Below are 19,269 nucleotides of genomic sequence, written 5' to 3' on the forward strand. Positions count from 1 at the left end.
AAGCACAAACATACAATGAATATTCAAAACCACAAGGATGCAAATATTTCCAATCAAAGCCCAACTCCAGACTCTGATAATCCATCACAATCAAGCCAATTTCCTGAAAAATAATTGGAAACAGTTAAGTAGTTTTGCTTGTGGGTATTGCGACTATATTGTTCCAGTCTGAAAGTTGCAGGACCCATGAAATGCATTTTCAGAATCTCCAACATTATCCTATTACCAAATAAACACAGGAATAGAAGAAATAAAGCATACTCTTTTTTTAATATACACAAAAGTGGTTTTATTGGTTTCTTCAAAGCATTACCATCTTTTACAATGTATGTAATTAATCTCTTGCAGTTGTTTTGAAAGTTATCAATCCAGATATGAAATAGCTCATTCTGCAGAAGAATGGTATTTCTGTGTTCAATCCTGTGTAGGAACAAAAAAATAAATAAATAAACCTTTCAAAGAAACCCACTTGCAAAAAATATTTTTCTCTGTTTGAGGATATTTAATTAAAATGCTTCTTAAAACTATTTATTTAAACCCAGACAAATTAAAAATGATACTTGGTTACTTTAACAGCGAACCAGCACTTTCCATGTGAAGCTACTAGTTCAATGGATATATTTAACCAGCTCGCTTTGCTTCTTAACACTAGATTCTAGCCATTCAGGTATAAAGTTTGAATCAGAGGCCTGATAAAAGTTGAATGATGTGACCAATACATTGATATCCAGACATGATAGTTGAATGAGACCAAAGAGTATTCAGTATATTTCTAATAATTTTACTATTTCTTCCTGACAAAATCAAGCAAATTTTACTGGCGCTTCCATCTTCACAGGTCAATAAGGCTGCCAATGAACTCTTGAAATTATAGCTAATTAACTAAAGGTTACAGTAACCATTTCTCATAATAACTTAAGACTTTCATTCTCTTCACATTGCTGGGACATTTTGCTAGAAGTACTGTGTTTTTTCTGAGGAAATAGGATACAAGAGTAATTAGCAAGTCACAAAACCTCCTTGGTTTAGTCTTCTACATATTCAAATGGCTCTGGTGGTTCAGGTTCCTCCTCCTCTTCCTCAATCTTGGGTCCATGAGCAGGAACAGGTTCCACAAGCTCCTCCATCTCTTCACTGGTGTCCTTCAGAATTATAATCCCGCCAATCGATAGCTGCAACAAGATTTCAAGCATACTATAAAAGAAAGTAAATACACAGTAAAACTCCATGAATTTGACACTCCCAACACTTTAGTGGTGCCTGATTAGGTGATTTTTCTGACTATTGAACACTATTCCTATTAATACAATACAACAAACAATTTTCAGATGCTGGACTACAGTGAACCTGGTATGCTTCTAAAAATACGCAGGAAATGACACTGGCTAGTTGAATAGAAGTGGCAGAAATGGATCTCAAGGAGTTGAAAGGGAACACAGGAACAGGGACCTGAAAATATAGACAGGCTGGTCACTGCACTCTACTGTGTGTGTGGAGACTAGGATCACTGCATTCTAGGTTCCCATAATCCACATCCTCCTATGTCAAAAAAACTTTTAAATCAAACTATCTAGTTATGATCCTGTGATATAATGTCTGCAGCTCACACCTCCAGTACTGCAACTTTATATCTAGCTTCATCATACTTCTTCATCCCTGCTAAACCCATGATTCATATTTAATTTACCTTTATATATGCAATTATTTTAACTGCATTAAATATTGAGTTTAATTACATAGTTTATCTATGCTAAATTATTGATAACTCATGCCCACAAATTCTGTTTAGACAAATCCATAAAAGATGTTGTACCATATACTATAAGCAGTTTAACTGACCCACAGCAGAAATACTATACATGCTCTATGTATTAATTTTTTTAAAAGTAGAAGATGCTAGGGAAACACCACACTGAACACACTTTCATTAATACAGCTCAGTCCTTTTCAAGATCCACACAAAATGTTTCAAAAAATATTCAACATAACTTAGGCAACACAGAGGTAAAAAAAACAATTATTTCTGAATTGCCTGATCTGAATGCAACTGATCTGGTCTTCAACAGTTTGCGATCTCTTGGTTCATCCATTTTTTTGATGAAGTCAATAACCATGTGGCACTTTTATTGACGTTTGCCTCCAAATCCTTGAACACAGCTCAGTCTACCAACTCCAGATAACCACAAAGCTACTCCTTTGCCTTCTCAGACCATCTCTGGACAGTCTTCTCTACTGGGTGTCATGCTTCAGTTTCTTCCTGTGCATAGGAAGGAGAAGCACATCAAGTGGTTTGACTTTCCAAAATATGGGGATGCAACAGGGTGGTGGACATCCTTGATGGTAGTGTAGCAGTGGTCAACAGTTTGTTTCCCTAGTTTTGCTGGTGGTAGTTTGGTAGCATCTACTTTAAAGTCCCCAGTAATGACTGAGAAGGCATCAAGACATTCCCTGTGATGTTGGTTAATCATGCTGTGTAGATCCTCCATTGCAAGCTTAATGCCTGCCTGTGGAGGGATGGAGACTGCAATCAGGAAAACAGAGGTGAATTCCCTTGTGCTGCAGGCTTGTTACCGACACCTGATGTTCCAGATGAGGGCAGCAGCCATGGGTCAGGATCACCACATCTGAGCACCACAAAAAGATATGAAGCAGACACCCCTGCCTATTCCTGTACTCAAGATTACCAGACAATGTGATGTAGGGAATAATTAGGTGAAATCTCAACTTATTCAAGACAGAATGTGGGACAAGCAGTTTGACAGATGGGGATGGTAAGTAAATTGACTTGTTAGCGAAGATGTTACTTTGGGAAGCACCTACATGGGAACGAAGAAATAAACTGCAATGGAAAGAGAAACCATTGCAGGACAAATTTCTTCCTCAGGTTTTTGGCCCACATTTCTAATTTCCACATTATTACAATAAAAATGTAAAGTTATACTAAATTAATTATTAAATCATTAACTGATAGCATTTTTATTTTAGAATCAGTTAAATTGCACATTTTGAAAACAATGCTTACAGGTTTAAAGGGCTGGTATCTGCAACCTTCTGGCATTGCCAGGACTTTAAGTTGTGCAGGCATTACTCGAGCAGGGTTCTCCAACAGATGACTGTTTGGCTCTGGTTCCTTCTTCTTTTCTTTTTCTTTGTCTTCATCTTTCTTCTCCATCTCTTCCTGGAAAGTAAAATCAGTAATTAGTATGCCCACATTTTCACGAACATCATTATTAAGCATTTTTTGGCCCTTCAATGGATATCTACATTGATGAAGGCAAAGAAAAAAAACTACATTCTTTCTCTTCTTGCTAGCTTCCTAATAGCTAAATATGATTTTAATGCAATAAACTCTCCAGCAAACATCGCTTCATACTTACCACATCCATTTTTTCTTCCTCTTTTTCCTTTCCCTTTTCTTTTTCTTTCTCTTTCTTCTTTGCTTTAGCAGTGATTGATAGGACCGCTGTAGAAACCTGGAAATTTAAAAGATCATCCATTTATTTCAAACCTAAAGTCTTTGGAAGACTACACAAAAGAGTCTGGAAAAACAACCAACTGAAAGACCTCACAAAGATAAGCGTATACAGAGCCGTTGTCACACCCACACTCCTGTTCGGCTCCGAATCATGGGTCCTCTACCGGCATCGCCTACGGCTCCTAGAACGCTTCCACCAGCGTTGTCTCCGCTCCATCCTCAACATTCATTGGAGCGCTTTCATCCCTAACGTCGAAGTACTCGAGATGGCAGAGGTCGACAGCATCGAGTCCATGCTGCTGAAGATCCAGCTACGCTGGGTGGGTCACGTCTCCAGAATGGAGGACCATCGCCTTCCCAAGATCGTGTTCTATGGCGAGCTCTCCACTGGCCACCGTGACAGAGGTGCACCAAAGAAGAGGTACAAGGACTGCCTAAAGAAATCTCTTGGTGCCTGCCACATTGACCACCGCCAGTGGGGTGATCTCGCCTCAAACCGTGCATCTTGGCGCCTCACAGTTTGGCGGGCAGCAACCTCCTTTGAAGAAGACCGCAGAGCCCACTTCACTGACAAAAGGCAAAGGAGGAAAAACCCAACACCCAACCCCAACCCACCAATTTTCCCCTGCAACCGCTGCAACCATGTCTGCCTGTCCCGCATCGGACTTGTCAGCCACAAACGAGCCTGCAACTGACGTGGACATTTACCCCCTCCATAAATCTTCGTCCACGAAGCCAAGCCAAAGAAAAAGAAAGTCAGAATGGAAAAAGAGGAATTTATGGCCAAAATGAACAGTAGCACTAAGGGCAATGAGAATTTTTCTATCCCATGAAACAGCTTTCTATACTATTCAACAGCTTTAAAGGCCAGATTAACTAAGTACTTGGCACAAACTAATCCATTACAAGTAACCAATATTGTGGGCAGAAATATTTGATACATCAATTTTCATTTTGGCAAGTTTTTCAACATTCGTGGGAAATAAATTTAAGATACATATTCATAAACATAATTTTCATCTTTAACAAGGGAACAAAAATGAGAAAAAAAACCTTCACAGTTCACCTTTTCTACTCCTGAACATGCACAGGCATTACAGAACAGTTGACATTTAGTTTTTATGTATGGAAATAGCTTGGGAAATATAACCTTTTCCTTTTCTTTCTCTTTGGGAACCTCCAGTGCAGCGGGGTAAGCAAATGTGGATGGCTTGCAGTTTGATTTGTACTGAACTTTAGGCATCTGTGAACAAAGTATAGCAAACATGCAGTGTTCAAAGTTAGAAAAATACTCTTTAGAAAACTATTTGTTTCATTTCTTTTCAAAGGAGAAAAAATATTGAATTGCGCAGCATTTTCTATAATCTTGATCTAAGCATGGCATTTTACAACCAATGAAGCACATAATGCAGTATATACGAATAAGTATTTCGTAAGAAACACTGGCTAGGACACCAGGACAATTATCTTGTTCTTCTCCAACTAGTATTGTGGGTTTTTTTTTCATCCAAGCAATGCAAAGTTATAGCTGCAATTCAGAAAATGCTGTAAATACCCAGAAGATAAGGTAGCATCCGTGGAGACAGGCAAAGACCTCACATGATAGAAGCTCATTGACCTGACCCATCACTCTCTCTGCGGATGCTCCCTGGCCTACTGGGTATCTACAGAATGTTCTAATTCAGGTTTCTTATTCCTCCAGCATTATTCTACTTTACTCAAAAAGACCATGGGCTTCACTTTGTATCCAAAAGATGATATTTCCAGGAGTGCATAGACATGAATCCATTTTATCTGTTCAACTATGACTTGCTCTTGATCCCAAAACTTATGTATATAATTGGAGGAATGCTGTTACTGAGCTATATCTAATACCAATGTAATTTTAAGATCTATTTTGATATAATGAACATGGATATTGTGTGGCATAAGCACACACTGTTAGATTTCATTTTGAGAATGTTTTGATTATAAAATGTAAGACAACTCATTTATATGGAGAAAATTAATCTTTGGTTTGGAACAGATGGAAGCATCCCATTCGAATGTGTTTAGCATTCTGTATAACTGATAATTCACTATCTAATTATTCAGAAATCCTGATGGTAACCATCTAGATCACTGTAGATTCTTCCCACTCTCCCTTAGAACTTATCAGGGTTCCATTTCCTATACTTCCCTGAAACATACCACGGCTCTATTTCTTCCACTCTCTTGAAACAATGAGTAAAGAAAAAACATAAACTAAGTTACCTTGAGATCCTTGTTAAGTCCAATGACTGCAGTTGGAGTGAAGGCCAGGGATAAAAAATGTGAATGAGGGAACCAGAACCAAAACTGAGTGAACACTAACACTCCTACCACTGACGGCATGTGGGTGTGTCCTGTTCGAGACTGAAGCGAAATGGTCATATTACGGCCACCTATCCAAAAAAAAGGAAATTAAATAAACTTTACAATATCACATGATGATCTTGTCTGTTTAAGAGTTAAGCAGGTTGTATTAACTAAAATGATAAGGATTTGTTCAATGCAAGGAAGTATCTGCACAGAAATGGACTTTTCCTTTCCAAAATGTTTCAAGCCAAGATCTTCAGTGTAGGTTTACAATACATTACAACTATACAAGTAGAAATCTTGAAAATGTAGCAGCTTGGACTGCTGCATCCAATTTGCTACTTTCTACCTCAAACTATTTTCTGAATTTCCTGAACTTCAATAGAGGGGGGAAAATATTATATTTTGCTTTGCTCCATCATACAATTTGAATGAAAACCTTCTCTAGAGACTTCTGTTTTTTCCATTCCATATTATTCAGGTCTCCAGCTGCTAAAGTTCGAGAATTCCATTCATAAACCAGTGCACCATAGCAACTCCTCCTACTCCCTTTTGGATGTTTCTTAAAACCAGACCCTTTGACCAACATTTTAGTAACTTGCCCAAGCATCAGTGATAAATTTTGTAAACTGAGTTGCCTTGGGATGCTTTATCATATTACTGCAAATAAAAGTACTTTACTGCAACTTTCTCTAAAGCCAAGATTCCAACTTCATAAGACGCCATATCTAAAATGATCAAGGTACTAATTTCCAAACTATGCAGCTGAGTTCATACATGAATAGTCTCAACATTCAAATACATTGCCTTTTACCCAATTCATAGCCTCTTTATTTTGCACGTCACACACTCAGAGCTGAAGCAAACTAGATTCAACTTGATTCAAGCCAATATGGATTCAATTAGTTATGCAGATCCCGAAGTATAATTGACCTTGATGGTAAAGATATTTCAATTAAGGGATTAACTGGATGATACATATGTTATTCCAGATGACTGAACATGTATTATTTTTACCTGATTTACAGCATTGGTGTAAAAGGACATTTCAGGAGAATTAGGCACCAAACTCAAAACAGGGTTTATTTGAGGTACTAAAGACTGCACAAGCTAGAACATCTGTGGCACAATCTGTTGGAGTAACACCAGTGGGAGTGGGAGAACAAAAATAGTCAATGTTTCAGGTTGGAATCCTTCCCGAGACAGGGGTCTGATCAAGACCCTTTGTGCATGGAGTTTATTACGTTAATTTTGAACTAATTCCTCTAGTAAGAGACCAGAAAAGGAGGCACAAACTCAAAATTAAACCTGGATTTTCCAGAAAAGTCAAACATTTTTTCCTCACATCCACCTTCCCAAGGAAGGCTGGGTCTGGACTACTGAAAACTTAAAAATAATGTTTTTAGAGAAGGTTATTAATAGTCATAGAATCAAGGCAACAAGAAAAAAAATCAGAGGCTACTGGTTGGGTCGATATTCCTTGGATTTTAGAAGAATGACTTTATTCAAACACAAGGTCCTAAAAGTGGTTTGACAGGGTAGATATGATATATTTTCATTAATGGGAGAATCACTAACAAAAACTACCATGTAAGGGGTTGCTCAGCTAACCAGTGAGTCAATTTCTTCTGAGGGTAGAATGCCATTTTCTGCCCCCAAGAGTGGTGGGGGGTCAGGTCATTAAATATCATGATGGTGTAGAACAGCCATGATCAATGGAAGCAATGCAGCCCCCCACCCTTTTGTAGGCCACAGCACATTTAAAGGGGGTGGGGGGCATGAACGAAAATCCTTAATATTTTTATGTTTTTAATGTAGTCAGTAGGAGAGAAGTACGGAAGAAACCAACTAAACGTGGCTGCTTCACAGGGAAGGGGGCCCATAAACTTTGAGCATAATCCTAAGGGGGCTAGAGCCAAAAGAAAAGTTGAGAATGGCTGGTGTAGAAGACAATAAATATGTCATAATAATAGGAAAAAAGGATTTTAGGATAGCAAAGAACTTGGAAGAAATTAATATAATTGAACTTAAGAAGACTATGACCCATTATTTGCCTTGATATGACAATCCGAGTTTAAGGATTCTAAATTGGAGGGTGGGGGGTCTGAAGAGATAGAGGTACAATCGTGACAATCTTTGTTCCTTAGATTCTGGAATAGTTCCATTAGGCAAGAATAAACATGATACCTATGTTCAAAAAAAAAAGGAAACATAGAAAAATAGATCTGACATTATCTCAATAAAATTTGCAATGCATCAATAAAGGTATATTAACAATCTACAAAATTATATGATTAGGAAGAGTCCATCTAATTACATTAAAGAGAAGTCACGTATGTGAAATCCACCGTTTTTTTTTGAGGAAAATGAGTCTCTTGGTGGCCCCTTGTATTACCTGCATCAAGAATGCCTTGAGCCAGGATAGCACCAAACTTGGCCATCACATCATCATGTTTATCATTGATAACCTTTGCGTAGAGTTGACGGAACTGTGTGACCTGTTGAAAAACCACAGGGCAGCAAATCAATAGGGCACTTGTAAAACAAAATATCTCCACCTAGTATCTACCACTCTTTTACCCACCAGATTCATTTTTTAGATGAAGCATTGTTAATATGATCAGCATTTATTGCATATCTAAGGTGGTGGTAATAAACTATCTCTCTAAACCACTGCAACGCTGGTGAAGATCCATCAAACAATGCTGTTGGGTAACAAGCTCCTGGACTTAGACCCAGCAACAATAAAGGCATGATAACATATAGTCGACTCTATATTATTTAAAGTAACATTTGCCTGCAGCAGTTGCAGAAACTGCAGCATTCAAGATGCATGATCTCACTGGTATACATAATTAACCAGCATCTCGATACAGACAGGGCCTTCACAGAGAAATCAGATAACTGCTCTTCCTTCTTCACATAGATAACATCAGAAAGTAATTTTATCCTGAGTTTAACACTTCAGTATTCCCTCATATTTTGAGGGGGGGGGGGGGGGGGCTAGTACAGAAATTGTAGGGGACCCAGCAGAGTTATTTGAAACATCCTTAGCAATGGGTGAGGTGCCAGAGAATTAGAGGAAAGCTAATGTTGTTCTGTTGTTTAAGAATGGATCTAAGAATAATCGAAGTAATTATAGCCTGGTGACCCTGACATCAGCAGTGCTACTGGAATGTAGTTTAAGAGATGGGATACACGAAAACTTGGATACACAGGTACAGATTGAGGATGGTCAATGTGGCTTTGTGCAAGGTAGTTCATGTCTAACTAATTTTACAGTTATTTTCAAGGAGGTTACCAGGAAGGTTTATGAAGGAAAGGCAGTGGATGTGGTCCACATAGACTTTATAATGGTCTTTGACAAGGTCCTACGTGGGAGGTTGGCCAAGAAGGTTCAGTCACTCAGTATCTGAAATTAAGTAGTAAATTTCTAGAGATTGCATGTGACCAGTAGGAAGTGATGCACTTTAAGTTGCCAAACCTGGGTAATACTTGCACAGTAAACAGTAAGGCACTGCAGTGTGGTAAAACAAAGGGATCTTGGAACACAGATACACAATTCCTTGAAAGGGGGATCAAAGATAGAAAGAGGCATCAAGCAAGCTTTTGGCACACTGGCCTTCATAAATCAAAGTATTGAATAGAAGAGTTGGGATTTTTATGTTGAAATTGAACAAGACATTGGTGATGCCAGATTTAGAGTATTGTGTGTAGTTTTGGTCATCTATCTGCAGGAAATATTGTCACTCAGTGACTGGGGGGTGGGGTGGGGGGAACGACTCTCTTTTGCTTCTCTTTCTCTGACTGTAAGAGGTGCTTCAAGCAATTTCTGCCGATGGCGAATCTGTCTGCCTTACTGCAAAAAAAAGCAATTTCATGTAATATGACAATAAATTGAATCTTGAAAGCTATAAATAAGTTTGGAAGAGTGTAGAGAAAATTTACATGAATGTTGCAGGGACAAGTAACTGAGTTATAGGGAAAGGTTGAATAGGTTAGGACTTTATTTCCTGCAGATCAGAGAATGAGGGGAGATTTGAGAGAGAGATACAAAATTGTGGGATATGAATAGGGCAAATGCAAGCAGTTCTTTTTCCACTGAGGTTGGGTGAGATATGAACAAAAGGAAATACCTGAAGGATGAAATATGAAATGTTTAAGGGGAACCTTAGGGAGAATATCTTCACTCAGAAGGTGGTGAGAGCGTGGAACAAGCTGCCAGCAGAGGTGGTGGATACAGGCTCCATTGCAACATTTGAGAGAAATTTGGATAGGTACATGTAAGGGATATGGGGTGCTGATTGATGGGACTCAGCTAAAAAATATATTGGCATGACTGGATGGACTGAAGGGCCTTTTCTGTGCCATAGTGTTCTACATTAATATTTCACCTCCATCTATTTGCTGCACTATTTCTGTTAGCTCTGCAAGAACTCATTGAATGAGTTTCAGCAAACTTTACCTCTGGAAGCATTTTGCTCCATGATCTGGGATTCCTTTGAGAACAGTCAACTTATTCCAAAAGAATTTTAAACAGTTACTCATTAACATGCTTTTGTAAATGTCTAAATGAATAATCCTTTTAATACATACAATTACTCTGATCCATTGGTTGAATTACAAAATCACATATGGGGAGGAGTTTAACAAAAAGCTTTTGATGCATGGAGACTTTTGAAAGGATAAGTCGGATACTATCTCAAGATTCAACTCAATTTATTATCATGCAATGAACACAGCGCAATATTACACAATATTTGTTTTTGTCTGCCTTAAGGCAGGAGGATACGCCATTGGCAGAAATTCCCTACAGTCAGGGAAAGAGAAGCAAAAGGGAGTCTCCTCAGTCACCGATTGTCTGCTTCCGTAGCCCAGCAGCCACGGCAGACGGAATTGATGGTTGGACCCCGTGGGAGGGCTATGTCTCCGCTCCCTGTTCTCCTCAGGTCCGCACCAGCAGCGGTGCTGCTATCTTACCGGTGTGACAAACTTTTCCGATAAGCTTTTCAATTGGTGAACATGAAGGACAAACTTCTTGTTCTTGTTTTTTTGAAAATGCCACAGAACTTCAAAGCCAAGTTCTTGGTAAAAAAAAATTCCTACATTAAGTGCAGTTTTGCACCTTGCCAATTGCACAGCATTGTACGACACAGATGCATTCGGATAGTACATTCATGTCTGTTTCTCTCTCACACATGGTCTGGAATCTCATTCAATCGCCAATTTAAAAAATTCTTAATCTTCAATTAAGGTTAATAAAGATCTACAAACACTTGGGCTATTTAGCGAAAGAGTGTCCGAGTACTATTGTACCTTCACTTCCTTACTAAATGACCCATTCCAGCATCCTTTTATCCAAATCCTCAAACCACTTGAATAATTTTAAAAGAGACAAACTGCTTTAAAAAGTTAGCACTGGCTTACTCTTTTGATATATTTTTTAAAAAGTCACAAATCATCTGTTCACCAATTCCATATTCTGTTGAAGTTGTTTTACAGCGATTCTCAACCAGTTGTGTTTGTTTGCGGAGGTCACAGTATGACCCTCTAGAATCAGTACTGCTGCAAATGTCAACTTTCAACTGTTCAAATCACAATTGTACTTTTCTTTACTTCATGTCTTATCATTCAGCTTCTGAAGGCTTGGGCCAGATTTTAAAGCCAGATGAAAGAGGCTGTGCAGGCTATTTAAATGTCACAGATAAACTAGGTGTAAATTTATTTTTACATAAAAACTCTCAAATGATCAGTCATTTTGGAAGTGCTTACTGCCACAATACGCATTTTATTGCAGTAATGTCTCAAATTTGTGTTTTGGAATATTTAATTATGTTAACGATGACAAAGGTTGTGTTATTTTAATGGATTCCTATTTATGTTTTGGCATTAAAAGCATCCAAATTTTTAGCTTCTGTTAATAGAATGTAAACCACTTAACTCAATTCCTTACTAATTGGAAAACTTCACTGCTGCAAAATATTGAGAATGTTCGGTTAAAAACAACAATTTCCCAGTGATTTTCAGATTGCTTGCCAGTTAAAGTATCATGATGTATAATAATGCATAAAACCAATGTGATATTTCAAACCTTACTGAAAAATTAAGGATGTATGGAAGTGATATCAACCCAGTAATGGACTCTCAAGATTCAGAAGATGGTCTTGACATGTTGCTATTGGCACCCTTGTATATTTGAAAGGATTCTTTAACTAATGTTTACATTATTTGTTTTTAAATGTTCTTAACTGCTCTCTTTAGTGATTATTTCACATCATGTTAAGTGAACTCTTATATTCCTATATAAAAGAGTTCATAAATTATCATATTTGCTAAAGTGATATTCAAAAGCCAACGTTCCTGTGATTGTTGATTTAACAAAATAGGCCAAGGTAATGACACAGCTCTACCAAAAATACAGGATTGTAGCGTTCGTGCTATGTGGGCATGGAGAAAAACACGCACACACAAAGCCTTGAAGTTGAGACTGGTTTATTGTACTAGTCGTTGCATCTATAATGGGCCCAGGGCTCTGACATTAGGGCACCACATCATCAGAGCACCGGCCTGGGACTGGACAGCATTCTCACCAAAGCTCGCTGTCTTCCTGCTGTGCGAGAGGTCACCCCCAGGTCCGCACAATCACCACGTTCGCTGACCATTTTGTGGGCTGGTCCACGTCTCTGTGTGCAGGCCACTACACAATCCCTGGCAGAACTGGCGATCAGGCCGTTGTCCATTGACTCGGGAAGTTTGCCCCTGCGTTGCAGGGGAGGAGTGGAGACAGTCCAGATACGCCGACTTCAGGGTAAAGGTCTCCCTGATGACCCCGTAGGGCCCCTTATTTGGTCGTTGCCAGTGTGCGCATATGGTGGGGATTGTTGCAGGACCAGGGACTCCAGTTTTTGCTGCAAGTTCTCAAGGGTGGCCGTGGGGTCTTCCAGGCATTTGTCAAGATTGAAGATGTGCCATAGACCATTTCCGCCACCAAGGCATCGTCTTCCTTTGGCGCAGTGCGAATCCCCAGCAGGACCCATGGTGAGTGAACACCTCTTGGAGGGCCACGTATTTGCCTTGCTATGGAGGCTCCTGTAGGGTCTATGCCCTTGCCTCTGTGTCTTGATCGATTGCGGTCATGATGTAGACGTAGCAAGTGTTGTCGTTGATGATATGTTGAAGCTGGAACTGAGCCTTGGCCTGTTGGAATCACATGTTGCTGAAACATCCAAAACGCTGGGAGCTTGAGTGAGACCATGTGAATGGTTTCTGGTTCAGTCTGGTCCATCATCTGTTGGTTGGACCTGTCGGGGTCACCAATTTAGCTTTCGCTCTATGCAAGCATGGAGAAGAATGACATGCACACCAAAGCCTTGAAGTCGAGAATGGTTTATTGCATTGGCCGTCGCATTTATATGGGCCCAAGGCACTGACGTCAAGGCCCCACGACATTGGAACGTCGGCCTAGGATTGGCTGGTGTTCTAGCAACAGCTCACTATCTTCCCACCATGCGGGAGATCACCCGAGACAACGGCTGGTGTCACCCCCAGGTCTGCGTGGTTGCCTGCCATTTTGTGGGCCAGTTCACGTCTCCATGTGCGGGCTGCTACAGGATATCACTTTCCCCTCCTTCCTACAGGCAACGTTGTGAAAGGAGTAACCTGGATATCAATTTCTCCAGCATTGTGCTTTTAGTTCATTTACAGTGTCTGCAGACTTTCGTGCATTACTTCTGAATATTAACTTTGTGCATCACCAAAAATGCCCAGTTATATAGTTGACAGAGAACAGAGTTGACAAGCCCTGGGTACCATTATTGGCCATAAATACTACTATGGACTTGTCTGTGACCTGCTACATTCAATCGACAATGTAACAACACTAAAGTTAGCATTCAATATGGACAGAAAATGTGCTTTGCTACAAGGAGATTTAATCAAATCAGAATGTCATACAGATTTCCACTAATACTGTTCCCCCTTCAAACTTTGATCAACAGCTCTCCCGAAACAGTCACCCATATCACAAACTCCATCATTCAACAATTCTGCTCTCACCACCTTAATGTGCAAAACTGCTATCACTTACAAACAAACATAGAAAGAAACAAATTAGGTGCAGTGGAGGCTCCTTGGCTCCTCAAACTGCACAATTAAAAGCTTCTGAAGATATCTAAATATTCCCATTTCTGTAATTTTTGAGATCAACTTTCCTTGTTTGTACTTACCTCATCCAAGTCAAAATATTTTACGTTCATCCCCTACTTCAGATGTTTGCTCCTAATCTAATCTATAGCTTCAAGGGATTGCTGAATTTCTGGAGATTCTGTTATTGTATGTATTAGAGAAGTACTTTCTGCCCAGACAGATGGCTGGAGCAAGTGGAGCAAGGGAACTCCTCCCTCAACCAATAAATCAAATACCTGGGCAGTAATCTCATTTGCTGCTTGTAGAATCGAATTCTCTGTCATATTTGCTACGTAATGACTAATTCAGACATATTTTGAGAAGGCATATAAATTTGTAAACTATCATAATGCATGTATATTCCGATATATAAAGCAAATCCTGAACAACGGAGCAAAACAAACTGAAGAAATGAATTGAAACTTAACAGACTGAATGCATATTTTATATTCATTTCTACCTTTGGACATGTGATCTCTGTCTGCTGTATTAGGAGAAGGGCAGATGCAATTAGGGCACCCTGGCGGACATAGTTTACTGGATCATTAGTCATTGGCTCCAAAAGATTAATGGCTTCCTGCAAAAGAAAATAAATTATTGGGAAAGTATAAAAATAAATACTGTGCTGGATTGCACACCAGACTCTAGAACTTTTAAGATAGCCATTAATAACACGCAAATCTTTCACTTTGAATACAGTGGTAGCAATATCATGCTTATAAACACTTCAGATTTTTTCCCAAGAGTGGCCCTCAATTTGCGTTTGAACTCTTCAAAGTAGAGGAGACTCAACTGTAAACAACAAATGAAGAATAATCAATGGAAGCGACTTCCTGTTTTAACGTTAAAGTTTATTTGGGACCTGCACGAAAAGATGAACTCTGCATTCTTTTCTGACATCTCATTTAATTGGACCTTCCTATTCAAAATATGCATGTAGAATTCACATATTATGCTACAAATATTAAATATGCTATTAAAAACGTTGTGGATTTACTGATACATGTATTACATACTATAGTGTCTTAATTAGGTCATGGAATATCTATCTTTGTAATAATCGTAAAACAATGTGATCTCACCTTGTTGCCAGTTCCAGCACAGCATATGCCCAGAGCAAGAGCAGCACCATATCGGACGTGAGGGTTATAACTTTCAGAAAGCAGAGACACCACACTCGGACACTGTTCTGGTGTTCTATAAAACATGAAAAAAAATTAACTTATAATTTCAAATATTCAAATAGTCAAACATTGGATTAAAGGAGCAACTAGTATCAACTAGGCAATGCCACCTTTTGTTGGTGTTACCAATAATTTTTTTGGTAACTAATAACATTATGGTATAGACAGTGACTGCTATGAGAATGCAAAATGAACCCATGTGCATATTGCTGTTTATGTACATTAAGATGTTTATTTAAAGAAACAGCAAATTAGTGTTCTATTTACATCATTATTTAACATCCAGACATGATAACCACCTGCATGGTATAATTTTGAAGTTCATTATTTAAAAGCTCAATCTGCATGTCAAGTTGGAATGGTCGATATTTATCACACATGGGTGAAAAACAATGCCTCTCCAGATAAGCCAGTATGTCTAGAAGTAATTCTCCTTGAGTTTAAGTGGAAAATTCAAGTCCATTATATAAGCACATGCTCCCATTTTATGCAACTTGCATGTTGAGTGGCCCTTTCGAGTCTGGGCAGAGGGTAGGCGGCGGCGGCCCCTATCCGGGCAAAAGCGAGGGGGAGGCGCCGGCCCCAGCCTCGGTAGAGTGAGGCAGGCGGAGGCCCTGGTCCGGGCAGAAGCGAGGGGGAGGCGGTGGCCCCGGCCTCGGCAGAGTGAAGCAGGCGGAGGCCAACAGGTTGGATTGCGACCAGGTATGGTCCGACCTCGGAGGGGAGGCAGGCCCCTCCAGCCCGGGTAAGAAACCTACATAGGAGAAGGCCACTCTGATATAAAATCTACGACCCAAGGACCTCGCTGCCACATCCCAGCTTGCTTGGCCACGGCACACGAACCATGGGTGTAAAGGGTGGGGCCAGTACTGCGCACACTGCATTCCACCTAAAAGCTACTTTGCGCAGGCCCGAGGACATGTCCACGTCCTCCCCCTCCACGTCCTCCCCCTCAAAAGATGCTCACAAACTCAAGCTAGCATGCTGGAACATCAGAACCATGCTAGACAAGGCTGACAGCCTGAACGTCGGTCTGCCCTCATGACACATGAACTCCTCAGACTTGACATCGACGTAGCCACTCTCAGTGAAGTCCGTCTTGCAGATGTAGGCAGCCTCCAAGAACATGGCGCGGGCTACACACTCTACTGGTCTGGCAAGCCTATGGATGAACGACGCCTATCTGGTGTAGGCTTCATGGTCAAGAACTCCATTGACTCCAAACTTGAAAACCTTCCGACAGGCCACTCGGACCGGATCATGTCCATGCGACTCCCCCTTCAAAACAAATGTCGCATCACCCTCATCAGTGTCTATGCTCCAACCCTCCAGGCGGAACCAGCAGAAAAGGACAAGTTCTACAATGATCTGCGCAACCTCATTCAACGCACCCCTACAGCCGACAAGGTTGTCATCCTTGGCAACTTCAACGCTCGCGTCGGCAAAGACTCAGAAACCTGGCCAGGAATCCTGGGCAAGCATGGTGTCGGCAAGTGCAACGACAACGGGTGCCTCCTGTTGGAGCTCTGCGCAGAACAGCGGCTTGTCATTACAAACACCCTTTTTCAGCAGAGGGACAGCCTGAAGACTACCTGGATGCATCCTCGATCCAAACACTGGCACCTCCTGGACTACGTGCTGGTGCGAGAAAGAGACAAACGAGATGTGCTCCACACCAGGGTCATGCCCAGCGCGGAATGCCACACTGACCACCGGCTTGTTCGCTGCAAGCTCAATCTTCACTTCAAGCCAAAGTCCAGGAACAGTAAAGCCCCCAGAAAGAGGTTCAATGTTGGAAACTTGCAGTCAGACGAAGTGAGAGGAAACTTCCAGGCAAACCTCAAAGCAAAGCTCATGGATGCAATCCGCCTCACGGACTCATCCCCTGAAACCCTCTGGGATCAGCTGAAGACTGCCATACTGCAATCCACTGAAGAGGTACTGGGCTTCTCCTCCAGGAAAAACAAGGACTGGTTCAACGAAAACAACCAGGAAATCCAGGAGCTGCTGGCAAAGAAGCGAGCTGCCCACCAGGCTCACCTTGCAAAGCCGTCCTGGCCAGAGAAGAAACGAGCCCTCCGTCGCGCATGCAGCCATCTTCAGCGCCATCTCCGGGAGATCCAAAATGAGTGGTGGACTAGCCTTGCCAAACGAACCCAGCTCAGCGTGGACATTGGCGACTTCAGGGGTTTTTACGAGGCTCTGTGTACGGCCCCTCACCCCAAGTCCAAAGCCCGCTGCGCAGCTCAGACGGCAAAGTCTTCCTCAGCAACAAGATCTCCATCCTCAACCGATGGTCAGAACACTTCCAATCTCTTTTCAGTGCCAACCGCTCAGTCCAAGAATCTGCCCCGCTCCAGCTCCCTCAACAGCCCTTAAGGCTAGAGCTGGATGAGGTCCTCACCCGGGAAGAGACATATAAGGCAACTGAACAACTGAAAAGTAGCAAAGCAGCAGGAGAAAAACTGACATGGGATTATAAACTAGGGGAACTCCCAGATTTAAAAAAAATTTACGTGGCTGCACAATTAAGATTTCTGGCATCTTTCTTCGATACAAACCCACCAAAATGGGTTCATATGGAATTATAAGGAATGGATGAAACAGTGTTTAAAGATTTTATTTATAAATGGAATTTAAAATTAATTAGGAAAAAGACTTCAAACTATATATTGATTCATATGGTAAAAAATATGGCAGGATATTAATGATAATATTGGAAGGAAAATGGGAATTTTGTAAAGATCGCCATTATGTAATATCCTGATGCTACCTATGATCATGGGAAATAGGATTCTAAATATATGACTACAAAAGCGGAATCGGCCATATCACGGACTGGTACAAAGACGGTGTCTTAATGTCATTTGAAGAAATGAAGCAAACCTATGGAATTCCAATTTCCTTTGTTATCTGCAATTAAGGGCTTTTCGAAGAGAAATTTGGGGAAATTACATGACTCCTCCAGGAGTAAGTGAACTGGAACACACATACCCAAATTTATTACCCGAATACATCATGCCCTACAAATGGAAGGGTAAAAGCCTGGATTACATACATCAAGAGAAAGATAGGAAGCAGATCTGGCAGGAAATATAGCAGAACAATCTTGATCTGAATGGTGCAAAGATGGGGTAACCTTGATTATTAATGTGCGGTATCGCTTGGTGCAATATAACTTTTTGCATCAATTATATTTGACCCCACAAAGACTACACAAATCAAAACCAGAAGTATCAGATAGATGCTTTCGAGGTGAAATAGAGGAACACTTCTCCACTCTGTATGGTCATGTACGGAAGTTCATTCTTTCTAGCAAGAAATATCAGAAGTCTTAACAAGAATTACCAGAGTTAACTTTCCAGGTAATTCGGAACTATATTTACTGGGAAGTTGTATAGATATTAGCAATAACATCACAGAGTTTCAAATATATTTTATTAAGATTGCATTGGCGGTAGCCAAGAAATTTGTAGTAGTTACATGGAAGTCGGATACACCAATTGCTCTGGCACAATGGATATCAGAAATGGACAGTTGTCTACCTAAGGAAAAGATCACATATATTAAAAAACAAATATGATACATTCCTCAAGATCTGGCAACCATACTTGAATTATGTTGGTGCACATATACAATAATGCTGTTGTAAATTTATAGACTTCCCTCAATTTTATATCTATTTTTAATACAATGTAGATTGTAAGCTCCTACGGTGGATAGAAAGACATATTTATCTTTTTTGTGTTAATGGGAAGGGGGTGGGTGGGGCTAGAATGTTTATTGCTTGAAAATTTTGTTTTATTTAAATTTGGCTGTTAATATGTTTAAATAGTATTTGTTATTATGTATACAGGTATTTATGAAAAATGTGTATTTTTTAAAGAAAAACTCATATTTGATGAAGAGCTCGTCCAAAATGTTGGTTATGTATCTTTATCTTTGCTACACTGTTGGACTTGCTGAGTTTCTCCAGCATTGTTTTTACTTCAACAAACGGTGTCTGCAGACTTTCGTGTTTTACTATGCTCATTGGAGTTCAGAAGGATGAGGGGGAGTCTCTTTTCGAGACATACAAAATTACGAAAA

The 19,269-nt window shown here is 40.2% G+C and overlaps 1 protein-coding gene across 1 annotated transcript in view; it reads right to left on the reverse strand.

The window, feature by feature from the left end:
• Positions 1-263: 263 nt before the first annotated feature.
• Positions 264-19,269, reverse strand: part of psmd1 (proteasome 26S subunit, non-ATPase 1) — a 93,550-nt gene continuing 74,544 nt past the window's right edge. Inside the window, exons 17-25 of the mRNA XM_069897161.1 lie at positions 15,079-15,193; positions 14,457-14,573; positions 8,208-8,310; positions 5,729-5,898; positions 4,626-4,718; positions 3,378-3,473; positions 3,023-3,178; positions 1,017-1,172; positions 264-420 (exon numbers count right to left, since the gene is read on the reverse strand). Of these exons, the coding sequence (XP_069753262.1) occupies positions 1,026-1,172; positions 3,023-3,178; positions 3,378-3,473; positions 4,626-4,718; positions 5,729-5,898; positions 8,208-8,310; positions 14,457-14,573; positions 15,079-15,193 (997 nt within the window). The 3' untranslated portion in view covers positions 264-420; positions 1,017-1,025. The remainder of the gene's footprint in view (positions 421-1,016; positions 1,173-3,022; positions 3,179-3,377; positions 3,474-4,625; positions 4,719-5,728; positions 5,899-8,207; positions 8,311-14,456; positions 14,574-15,078; positions 15,194-19,269) is intronic.

This window comes from Narcine bancroftii, chromosome 9, assembly GCF_036971445.1.
Source record: "Narcine bancroftii isolate sNarBan1 chromosome 9, sNarBan1.hap1, whole genome shotgun sequence".
In the NCBI taxonomy this organism is placed as follows: domain Eukaryota; kingdom Metazoa; phylum Chordata; class Chondrichthyes; order Torpediniformes; family Narcinidae; genus Narcine; species Narcine bancroftii.